The sequence below is a fragment of the Nicotiana sylvestris genome, chromosome 8 (assembly GCF_000393655.2).
Source record: "Nicotiana sylvestris chromosome 8, ASM39365v2, whole genome shotgun sequence".
Lineage (NCBI taxonomy): Eukaryota > Viridiplantae > Streptophyta > Magnoliopsida > Solanales > Solanaceae > Nicotiana > Nicotiana sylvestris.
In genome coordinates this window covers 173,579,649-173,592,790 of record NC_091064.1, presented here as the reverse complement: position 1 = coordinate 173,592,790, position 13,142 = coordinate 173,579,649, and the positions used below count along the sequence as shown (strand labels likewise).

The 13,142-nt window shown below is 42.9% G+C and overlaps 1 protein-coding gene across 1 annotated transcript; it reads left to right on the top strand.

Moving 5' to 3' along the window:
* Positions 1-3,198: 3,198 nt before the first annotated feature.
* On the top strand, positions 3,199-3,648 carry LOC138876027 (uncharacterized). The gene is made up of 2 exons (XM_070154912.1): positions 3,199-3,354; positions 3,469-3,648. The coding sequence occupies exons 1-2, from the start codon at positions 3,199-3,201 to the stop codon at positions 3,646-3,648; spliced, it is 336 nt and encodes a 111-aa protein (XP_070011013.1).
* The last annotated feature ends 9,494 nt before the right edge of the window (positions 3,649-13,142 follow it).

Below are 13,142 nucleotides of genomic sequence, written 5' to 3'. Positions count from 1 at the left end.
CACTACTAGGCAGCCTATCATTGAGACTGGGCCGGATGACATATGGAGGAAAGTACAGGCAAAGGAGTATTCTGTTGTTGACCACCTGAACAAAGTCCCTGCTCAAATATCTATCCTATCACTATTGTAGAATTTAGAGGCACACAAGAATGCTTTGATAAAAGTACTAAGCGAGGCTTATGTACCCAATAACATCACTGGTGGAGAAATGGCCAACATGGTTGGGCAAGTGCTGGAGAGCCATAAGATTATCTTCCACGAAGATGAGCTACCGCCCGAGTGTTTGAATAATATTGAGCATTGCATATCATAGTGCAATTTGAAGACAAGTTCGTTGCCAAGGTCCTGGTTGATGGGGGTTCGAGCCTAAATATTTGTCCATTGGACACTCTGAAAAGGTTGGACAAAGGTTTCCATGAGATACGGGTAGGAAGCATGAATGTGAAGGCTTTCGATGGGTCCTAGAGGGCCACGATCAGGGAAATCAATCTTTGCTTGCAGATGGGGCCAACTTGGTTCGTCATTGAATTCCAAGTGCTTGACATACCAGCCTCGTATAAGCTTCTATTGGGCCGACCCTGGATCTATGTTGCTGGAGCCGTGCCTTCCACACTACATCAAGCAGTGAAATTCTAATGGAACCGTCAAGAGGTAATCATTCATGGAGATGGAAGTAACCCCATCTACACTAGTCAAACCATCCTAGCCATTGGACATAGAAGAAGGCTATGAGGGGAAACCTATCATAACATCGAATGGGTCAATGCCGTCAAGAAGGATAAGTGGTGGAGTAACACAATAGAAAGCATACTAGCATGGTCCGGATATGAACCCGGCAAAGGGTTGGGAAAGTACCTCCAAAGTATCATCAAACCAATATAGCTGAAAAATCATGGTACCATTTTTGGGCACAAATACCAATATATATGGAAAGAGTACAATGATTGGTTGCCTCCATAGCATGGACCATATTACCCTCTTGAGCAACCGGTGCCACGTTTGGAACAGGCTTTTCATCAGGCTGACACAATATGGGGAACTGCCGAGGAAGAAGCACTTGATGGGCTGAAGAATTTATTCTTGGAGGATGAGGACATGGACTGTGGTGCCATAATTGAGGAGAAGGAGGAAGAAGGCCTCACTATTTAGACTGTGGCGAAGGGAGCTGTTCTCAGGAACTGGACCGCCACACCATCTCGAGCCCACCGAGTCCCCTAGGTAGCTTGGCAGAATTAACTTCTATAGTCGTTCTAGGCATTCAAAATTTCCTGTAGTTTCATTTTAATCTTCACTTGTTTTAAAATAAATGCTCGATTCATCGAAATGTGCTTTGTCTGAACAATTTTTCAAGTTTTAATCAAATGAATTTGCTCTTTATTATTCACTACTATCTTTACACTTTTTCTTTCTACGGCGTTATTATTATTTGTCCTGGTGAACCAGTGACTGTGACATGTAATGAGGCAACACAACATGAGAATAGTGACTCAGAGGGGGAAGATGAGGTACCCGAGGAAATTGTCAGGGAGGTTGAGAATTTTGAGAACAAGCCTAAGTCCAACCTGGACGAAACAGAAGTAGTAAATTTGGGAGATGCCAAGACCGTCAAGGAGACTTGCATCAATATTCACTTGTTACCAACAGAGAAGGAAGAGTACATTCGGTTCCTAAAAGAATATGAGGACATTTTTGCATGGTCATATGATGACATGACAGGGTTGAGCACTTCCATAGTGGCTCACAAGTTGCCTACTAATCCCATGTGTCCGCTGGTAAAATAGAAACTCAGAAAGTTCAAACCAGACATGAGCCTGAAAATCAAGGAGAAAGTTACAAAGCAGATCAAAGCCAAAGTTCTCAGGGTGGTCGAATATCCAACCTGGTTAGCTAACATTGTGCCAGTTCTGAAGAAGGATGGGAAGGTCAGAGTATGTGTTGACTATCAGGATTTAAATAGAGCAAGTCCCAAGTATGACTTCCCACTGCCAAATATACACATCCTGATCAATAATTGTGCCAAGCACGAACTCCAATCCTTTGTAGATTGCTTCGTGGGTTATCACCAGATTTGGACGGATGAAGAAGATGCAGAGAAGACAGCTTTTATCACACCATGGGGTGTATATTAAAATGATGCCATTTGATTTGAAGAATGTTGGGGCCACCTAAATGAGAACCATGATAACCATCTTCTATGATATGATATACAAGGAAATAGAGGTGTATGTGGACGACGTCATTATCAAATCCAAGAAGGCCGCAGATCACATAGCAGACTTAAGGATGTTCTTCGAAAGGCTAAGGAGGTACAATTTGAAATTGAACCCCGCAAAGTGTGCATTCGGAGTTCCCGCAGGAAAATTCCTGGGATTCATCGTCAGTCGTCGAGGGATCGAACTGGATCCGTCTAAAATCAAAGTTATTCAGGAGTTACCACCACCTAAGAGCAAAAAGGATGTGATGAGCTTCCTAGGACGTCTCATCTATATCAGCCGCTTCATAGCACAGTCCATAGTCATATGTGAACTCATCTTCAAGATGCTGAGAAAAGATGTCAAAACAAGTTGGACGAAGGATTGTAAGAAAGCTTTTGACAAGATCAAGGAGTACCTGTCCATAACACCAGTTCTGGTCCCGCCATAACAAGGACGACCTTTGCTACTCTATCTATCTGTATTGGATGGAGCCTTCAGATGTATTTTGGGACAACATGACAAGACAGTAAGGAAGGAGCAAGTCATATATTACCTGAGTAAGAAGTTCACACCTTATGAAGCACGGTATTCGTTGCTTGAACCCACTTGTTGCGCTTTGACCTAGACAGCCCAGAAATTGAGGCATTACTTCTATGCCTACACTACCTATCTCATATCTAGGATGGATTCCCTGAAGTACATATTTCAGAAACCCATGCCTACTAGGAAGTTGGAAAAATAGCAGATAGTACTAAGTGAGTTCGATATCGCCTATGTAACTCAAAAGGCGGTTGAGGGACAAACCTTGGCAGATCACCTTGCTGAAAATCCAGTGGAAGGAGAATACGGACCCTTGAAAATGTATTTTCCCGATGAAGAAGTATCATTCGCAGGAGAAGACATTACCGAGGCATATGACGGTTGGATGATGTTCTTTGACGGAGCCGCAAATTTCAAATGAGTGGGCAAAGGAGTGGGCATTGAAGCAGTTTTGGTATCAGAAATGGGTCAACACTATCTGGTGTCTGCTAAACTCATATTTTCTTGCACCAACAACATGGCAGAATATGAAGCCTGTATACTAGGGCTCAACATGGCAGTCGACATGGACATTCAGGAGCTGTTGGTAATCGGTGATTCAGATTTTCTTGTGCACCAGGTACAAGGAGAGTGGGCCGCCAAGAATTCCAAGATATTGCCATATCTGCACCATGTGTAGGAATTGGGAAAGAGGTTTACAAAGATAGAATTTCAACATGTGCCCAGAATTCAGAATGAGTTTGCCGATGCATTGGCCACTTTGTCATCCATGTTACAACATCCAGATAAGAACTACATTGATACCATTCCGGTGAAGATCCATAATCAACCGGCAAATTGTGCTCATGTCGAGGAAGAAGCAGATAGAAAGCATTGGTTCTATGACATCAAGGAGTATTTATCAAAAAGATAATATCCGGAGCATTCAAATCACACTCAGAAGCGCATACTGTGGAGATTGTCAAATCACTTCTTCCACAGCGGAGGAAACTTATACAGAAGAACTCCTGATCTAGGTTTACTAAGATGTGTCGACGCAAAGGAAGCTTCTAAGCTATTTGAGGATGTGCATGCTGGGACCTGTGGTCCGCACATGAATGGTTTCATCTTGGCTAAGAAGATACTCAGGAAGGCTATTTTTGGATGACCATGGAGACGGATTGCATTCAATATGTCCGCAAATGCTTTCAATGTCAAGTGCATGCCGACATGATAAAAGTGCTGCCAAATAAGCTCAATGCAACAAGCTCTCCTTGGCCATTTGCTGCTTGGGGAATGGATGTTATTGGTCCGATTGAGCACACTGCTTCAAACGGACACGGGTTTATTCTGGTAGCCATTGATTACTTCACAAAATGGGTAGAAGCTGCATCTTACAAAGTTGTAACCAAAAAGGTCATCGAAGATTTTGTCAAGGACCGTATTTTCTGTCGATTCGGAGTTCTCGAGTCCATTATTACCGACAACACCGCCAATCTCAACAGTGATCTAATGAAAGCTATATGTGAAGCCTTTAAATTAAGCACAATAATTCCACAGCCTACAGACCTCAGATGAATGGAGCTGTAGAAGCCGCCAATAAAAACATCAAGAAGATACTAAGGAAAATGGTAGAGAACCACAAACAATGGCATGAAAAGTTACCTTTTTCTCTATTGGGGTACCACACCATGGTTCGCACATCAACAGGGGCAACTCCCTACATGTTGGTTTATGGTACCGAGGTTGTCATCCCAGCCGAGGTGGAGATTCATTCTTTAAGAGTCATACAGGAAGCAGAACTCAGCGACGCAGAGTGGATAAGGAGTTGCTATGAACAATTAGCTTTTATCGATGGAAAGAGGATGAATGCAGTGTGTCATGGCTACTTTATCAGAAAAGAATGTCCAGAGCTTTCAACAAAAGAGTCAAACCAAGGTAATTCGCACCAGGTCAGTTAGTGCTGAAGAAGATCTTCCCACATCAAGATGAAGCCAAAGGGAAATTCTATCCCAACTAGCAAGGTCCGTACATGGTTCACAAGGTACTAACAGGAGGAACAACTATATTTTTTCAAATATTGCATATTTTCAAAAATTCTACTTCCATAACAGTCAGGTGTCACCTAGGGGAACTTGAAAGGCTTTCAGAACAAAGCAAAGCAAGGCCAACGGACAGAAGCACGAACCAACCTCATCCCCCCCCCCTACAAAACTTACAACTTTTCTTGGAACGCAGGTAGATTTGATGTAACAATAGCACTCGCAAATATGTATACACAAAGCAAATTCACTATCCAACCAGCCATCGGATACCGAATACTTCTCCAGCTATCATATATACTACTCTTATTTGCCGCTCACTTTTTGCATGGGACTAATCTATGTCCCCCATATTTACATGCGGCTAATCCTTGCATCCCCGTTTGTTTGAGGCTAATACATGCCTCCCTATCTGCATGAGTCTAATCCTTGACTTCCTATTTGCATGAGTCTAATCCTTGACTCCATGAGGTAAATCCTTGCCTCCCCATTTGTGTCACGACCCTAAACCCGAACCCGATCATGATGGCGCCTCTCGTGAAGACAAGGCCAACTGACACTTCCCACTTCAATTTTTAACAATTAAACCATAAGGGATAAGTCTAAAGCATGATAAATAAAATCTCAAAGTAGTAGATAATAGCATAATTTGCGGAATACAACCTAATATAGCCTGATACCGGGGTTTCACTAGTCATGAGCATCTATCAATCCTAAAACAGGTTTGAAAAGTCTATAAGCTATTTTAAATTGTTTGATAAAAAGATAGAAATGATAAAGGGGGCGAACACGGGACTGCGAACGCTAAACAGCTACCTCATGGACTCCGAAGTCTGCCGGGAGCTCTCAACTCACATTGGCAGGATCAGCAATGCCTGAATCTGCACACGGGGTGCAGGGAGTAAAGTGAGTACTCCAACTCAGTGAGTAATAATCATAAATAAAGACTTAAAGCAGGAAATCACGGAAGGTATAACGATACAGTAAAACTAGTAAAACAATAAATCAGTAAAGATATGTGAAAGTCATTTTAGTTCAACTTATACTTCATGAAAAGCCCTTTTCAACAATTAAGCAGGTAAAAGGCAGGCAATTAAGAAGAAAAAACACATAAAGGTTTGCCCCTTGGGCAATATCTCAAAACAATACCATCCCCTTGGGCTACATCTCACATCACATGGGTACCCGCGCTCACTGGGGGTATGCAAACTCCTGGAGGGGCCCCTTACTGCCCAAGCGCAACATCAAGCCATCTTGTGGCATCATCACTAGGCCCTCGGCCTCATATCAACAAGCCATCCCGTGGCGTATAAATCTCGGGCCCTCGACCTCACAATCATAGTCAATGTTTCCTCACCACATAGGCCCTCGTCCTTACTCAGTCAAAATCCTCACAAACCACTCGGGCAATAGTAAAACATGATTTCTCAGCCCAATTATAATTTAAAAGATCATTTAAGTGTCTTACCCCAAACTTCCACGACCAACTCAAGCCTCAAACACCGTTTTCCTTTAGAATTCGCCTTCAAATTACTTGTATCTAGTCCAAATTAATTTAACAACATCAATAAATGCTAAATAATTCAATCCCAATGCTAAATTATAGATTTTCTATCATTTTCCCAAAAAGTCAAAAATTGAACCCGGGCCCGCTTGGTCCAAACACAAGGTTCGGACCAAAACCCGATCACCCATTCACCCACGAGCCCGAATATGTAATTAGTTTCGGAATCCGACCACAAAACGAGGTCTAAATTTTAATTATTCAAAAAGCCCTAACGCTAACCAAATCCCCAATTTTCTACCCTTAAGAACATGATTTAGGCCTAGAAATCTAATAGGTGTTAATGGAAATTGAAGAAAACAAGTCTAAGAATGCATACCTATGGTTTTGTGGTGAAATCCCTCTTCAAAAATCACCCAAGTTCGAGTTTAAGTGAAAAAGTTATGAAGTTTTGAATAAATTCCGATTTGCTACTATTTTAAAATAACTGGACGGGGAACCTATGCATTCGCACACAATTGAACGCGTTCGCATAGGGTAAGGGGATCGCATAGAGGAAAATAGGTCTCCCTTCCCCCAGGCCTAGTTAACTCAGTGCGATAGCGTGAGAAGCCTTGTGTTTGCATAGAACAAATGGCGACTCCTAGAATTAACTCTATGCGATCGCGAAAGTTGCTATGCGATCGCGAAAGTTGCTATGCGATCGCATAGCTCAAAATAGGGCCCCTTGAGACTACACTATGCGATCGCAAACCTACCTATGCGATCGTATACCACAAAAACCTGGACACTAGCAAACAACAAAAACACCAGATTTTCTAACTTCGAATCACCCCGACGCCTATCCGAAACTCACCCGAGCCTTCGGGGCTCCAAACCAAACATGTACACAACCTCAAAAGCATCCTATGGACTTACTCGTGCAATCAAATCGCCAAAAATAACATCTTAAACAACGAATTTAGCATAGAAATCTAAGAAAAATCTCAAAACTTTCAAAGTATCAAATTTCACAACTACGGGTCCGAATCACATCAAACGATTTCCATTTCTTACCAAATTTCACAGACGCATCTTAAATGTCATCTTGAACCCGTACCGAGCTCCGGAACCAAAATACGGGCCCGTTGCTATAAATTTCAAATATAATCAAATTTGCAAAAACTCTTATATTTTTCAGTTAAACAATTTCCTTCAAAAATTTATTTCTCGGGCTTGGGACCTCGGAATTCGATTTCGGGCATACGCCCAAGTCCCATATTTTCCTATGAACCCTCCAGGGCCGTCAAATCATAGGTTCGTGTCCGTTTACCCAAATTTTTGATAGAAATCAACTTAAATTTTATTTTTAAAGGTCAAATTAACATTTTCATCACATTTCCACGTAAAAGCGTTCCGAATATACGCCCGGATCACACACGCAAATTGAGGTGAGGAAAAAAGAGGCTTCTAAGGCCTTGGGACACAGAATTTACTCGTAAAACAAGTGATGACCTTTTGGATCATCACATCCTCCACCTCCAAAACAACCGTTCGTCCTCAAACGGACATAGAAAGGAAGTACCTGAGTTGGGGAATAGATGGGGATAACGGCTCCGCATATCGAACTTGGACTCCTAGGTCGATGCCTCAGCAGGCTAACCTCTCCACTGAACACGACAGGAGGGAAACTCTTCGATCTCAACTGACGAACCTGCCGGTCTAGAATATCTACCGGCTCCTCCTCATAAACAAGTCCTTGTCCAATTGGACAGTGCTGAAGTCTAACACGTGGGATGGATCGTCGTGATACTTCCGAAGCATGGACACATGAAACACTGGATGCACAACTGATAAACTCGGTGGCAATGCAAGTCTATAAGCCACCTCTCCCACTCGATCAAGAATCTCAAACGCGCCAATGAACCTAGGACTAAGCTTGCCCTTCTTTCCAAATCTTATCACGCCCTTCATAGGCGACACCCGAAGCAACACTCGCTCGCCAACCATGAAATGCCACATCACAAACCTTACAGTCGGCATAACTCTTTTGCTTGGACTGAGCTGTACGAAGCCTATCCTGAATGATCCTGACCTTGTCCAAGGCATCCTGCACTAGATCCGTACCCAACAATTGAGCCTCTCCCGGCTCAAACCATCCAACCAGCGACCGACACCGCCTACCATATAAAGCCTCATAAAGAGCCATCTGGATACTTGACTGGCAGTTGTTGTTGTAGGCAAAGTCCGCTAAAGGCAAAAACTCGAATAGTACGCTCGGACTGCCGGTCTGTCTAAGGATGAAATGTTGTGCTCAACTTGACATGTATGCCCAACTCTCGCTGAACTGCCCTCTAGAAACGTGACGTAAACTACATACTTCGGTTATAAATGATAGACACGGGCATGCCATGAACACAAATGATCTCCCGAATATAGATCTCAGCTAACCTCTCGGAAGAATATGAGACTACCACATGAATGAAACGTGATGACTTGGTCATCCTATCAACAATAACCCATACTGCATCGAACTTCCTCTGAGTCTATGGGAGTCCAACAACGAAATTCATAGTGATACACTCCCACTTCCACCCGGGAATCTCAATCCTCTAAAACAAACCAACGGGTCTCTGATGCTCGTACTTACCTCCTGAAAATTCAAATACCGAGCCACATATGCAACAATATCCTTCTTCATCCTCCTGTACCAATAATGTTGCCGCAAATCCTAATACATCTTAGCGACACCCGGATGAATAGAGTACTAGGAACTATGGGCCTCCTCTAAAATCAACTCTCGGAGTCCATCCACATTAGGCACACCAACTCGATCATGTAGTCTCAAAACTCCATCATCTCCTAATGTAATGTTCTTGACACCACCGTGCTTCACCGTGTCTCTAAGGACACACAAATGAGGATCACCATACTGCCGATCGCGGATGCACTCAAATAAAGAAGAACGAGCGACTGTGCAAGCTAATACACGGGTGGGATCAGAAACATCCAACCTCACGAACTGATTGGCCAAAGCCTGAACATCCAAAGCATGCAGTCTCTCACCGACCGGAATATACCTAAGACTACCTGTACTGGCTGACATTCTACTAAAAGCATCGGCCACCACATTGGCCTTCTCCAAATGATATAAGATGGTGATATCATAGTCTTTCAATAGCTCCAACCACCTCATCTGCCTCAAATTTAACTCCTTCTGCTTGAACAAGTATTGCAGACTCTTATGATTCGTGAACACCTCACATGACACGCCATATAAATAGTGCTTCCAAATCTTCGTGCATGAACAATGGTTGCCAACTCGAAATCATGGACCGGATAGTTCTTCTTATGAATCTTCAACTGACGTGAAGCATAAGCAATGACCTTGCCATCCTGCATCAACACCGCACAAAGTCCAATACGAGATACATCACAATAAACCATATATGGCCCTAAACCTATGGGAAAAACCAATACTGGCGCATTAGTCAAAGCTTTCTTGAGCTTCTAAAAGCTCGCCTCACACTAGTCTGACCACCTGAACTGGGAACCCTTCTGGGTCAACCTGGTCATCGGGGCTGCAATAGATGAAAACCCTTTCACAAACCGACGATAATAGCTTGCCAAACCCAAGAAACTCCGGATATCTATAGCTGATGCGGGTATAGGACAGTCCTTGACTGCCTCTATCTTCTTTAGATCTACCTGGATACCCTCTACTGAAACAACATGATCCAAGAAAGCAACTGAACTCAAAGTGGCAAGAAAACACTACGGGTAGAATGACCAGGAGTCCCTCTCTACTCTAAGTGGCAACCCCAACAAAGCTAAGGTCACAGTCTTGGCATGACAGTCCAAGATTGTGTGGTAAGATGATAACCAGTCCATCCCCAATATGACGTCAAAATCAACCATGTCCAGAAGTAATAAGTCTACTCGAGTCTCAAGACCCCCAATCTCAACTATACAAGAATGATGGACACGATCTACCATAATACAATCACCCACCGGTGTAGACACATATAAATGAGTACTCAAAGAATCACTAGGCATGATCAAATACGGTGAAAGATCGAATATGAGGAAGGTCCTTCTGGGACCAAATAGGCTAGATTTACTTGATTTTCCTAAAAATGTAATAAGACCGAGTGCAAGTAGTGACTTATTTTATTACTATCTTAGTGTCATTTTGGGATTCGTCTATTTTTATATTATGAAATGAATCATCTATTGGCATTAAAAGTTCTCCAAGTTTATTTGTCGTTAAGCCTATCTCGGGCTCAATGAGGCTCCCAAATTAAGATGCGAATTTACATTTCCACAATATGTGTTTAGATACTGCAAACATTTCATGATCCTCACTAACTTGTTACCTTTTTGTTTTTTATTTTTGATTATTCATATCCTCTTAGGTTCGTTCACTCATACTAGCCTCATCAGCGTATTATACCAAATCTAGAGGCCCTCCACCTCCTCCTCCTCCAAGCAACACAAAAGGCAAAGGAAAGACAAAAATGGACGACTTAAGTGGAATCCGAAAGGAGAATATTGAGAACGCAGAGACTTCAGATGGTTGTAGTAATCCGGCCCCAAATGATCTAGTTTTGAGATTGGAACAAAAGATACTGGAATTGCAAGGAGAACTTGAGCAGGTTCGAAACTTGGCAAACCTATCACTTACCCTAAATGTCTCCGACATCCACCAACAAAACACAAAGAACCCAGTACCTCCTCAAAGCACACAAAACCAACACCCACAAAATCCTCGCACACCTAATCAATATGCAACTCCACCCCAAAATATCATTCCGCTGCCAATACCAACTCCACCGCAACATCATCATCAACCAATTCATTACCCGCCAACCACTACTTACCACACTCCCCAAAACACACCACCACTTATTCCCGATCCCCAAAACTCCACCAATGACCATCACTATACCCAAGTTCCTGGCATCCATCAAAGCAACCCTATATATGTGAAAACTATACCTCATTCCACCCAACCAATCTCCTGTGCACCGGAATCCTCCGAAAAGGACCTGCTCTTTAAAACATGGCTGAAGAACTCAAGAAGCTAACAAGCCGAGTTCAGGGTGTTGAAGGCGACAGAGGAATGTAAGGATTAAACTATGAAGACCTGTGTATGTAGCCAGATGTAGAATTGCCTAAGGGATACAAACCTCCCAAGTTCGAGATGTTCGACGGCACAGGTGATCCCAAGGCTCATCTAAGGACCTATTGTAACAAGCTTGTTGGGTTCGGGAAAGATGAAAAGATCCGGATGAAGCTCTTAATGAGGAACCTTACTAGGGACGCTTTGTCTTGGTATATCAACCAAAATCCCATGCTCCAATTGGGTAAGCATGGCGTCGGATTTCATGGACCGATTCAGGTTCAACACAGAAAACGCACCAGATATTTTCTACATTCAGAATATTAAGAAGAAACCTACTGAGACTTTCTGTAAGTATGCTACTCGTTGGAGGTCGGAAGCAGCCAAGGTTGGACGAAGAATAAATGAACAAGTTCTTCGTCAGAGCACAAGATCCTCAATATTATGAAAGGTTGATGGTTATCGAAAATCACAAATTCTCTGACATCATAAAACTTGGAGAAAGAATCGAAGAAGGAATCAAAAGAGGGATGGTAACAAATTTCGAGGCACTACAAGCCACAAAAAAAGGTGTTACAATCAGGCGGCATATCAAAGAAGAAAGAGGTTGAAATAGTAATAGTGTCTCAAGGCCCAAAATATCTATTTGTCTATCAAATACCTTTGCCAACATATCAAACACCTCCACCCATATATCAAACACCTCCATATCAAACACCTCCACCCACATATCAAACACCTCCACCCACATACCAAGGATCACTGCCTACATATCAACCTTCATCTCCCAGATATTCCCAACCAGCCATTGTCCATCACACCTATTACTCCCAACCATCCCACTTCCAATCACCACCTGCTCACCAAAATTATTCAAGACCAAGATCTAACTTTGACCGCAAGCCACCCAAACAATACACCGCCATTGCTGAGCCCATCGACCAACTGTATGAAACGTTAAAAGCCACAGGTTACGTCACTTATGTTCTCATTGTGGCTTTAGAAAATCCATCCCAATGGGTCAATCCGAACAAAACTTGTGCATACCATTCTGGTATGAAAGGGCACACCACTACTGAGTACCGAAAATTGAAAGATAAGATCTAGATGCTAATTGACAACAAGGTCATACAAGCAAAGAAAGCCACACCTAATGTCTGCAACAATCCCCTCCTTGATCACAGAGGTAATGGTGTACATATGATAACGACAAATGAAGAATGGAACCCTGAGGGGTCGATCAGTCTTATTTAAGAAGGCGATGACTTTAAGGTTACGGTCACACTTACTCCTATTGTGGTTCAGACTCAGGCACCAATCGAGGTTGAGGTAACTGCATCAGTTCCATTTGAGGTGGAAGTGGCTCCGCCCGCAACCACCTCCGCTCCATTTGAAGTAGAGGTGGTCACACCTTTTACTGTGACAGTATCAACCATACCCCCATTCAACTCAAAAGCAATACCCTGGGATTATGTTGCCGAGGCTCGGCGGAAAGAGAAAGCCAAGGTAGAGGAATCTAACGCTGCAAAAGGGTTGACTAGAACTAGAAGAGTCTATACACCTGAACACCTGAGAGGTTCAAATAAGGAGGCCACTACTAGGCAGCCTATCATTGAGACTGGGCCGGATGACATATGGAGGAAAGTACAAGCAAAGGAGTATTCTGTTGTTGACCACCTGAACAAAGTCCCTGCTCAAATATCTATCCTATCACTATTGTAGAATTTAGAGGCACACAAGAATGCTTTGATAAAAGTACTAAGCGAGGCTTATGTACCCAA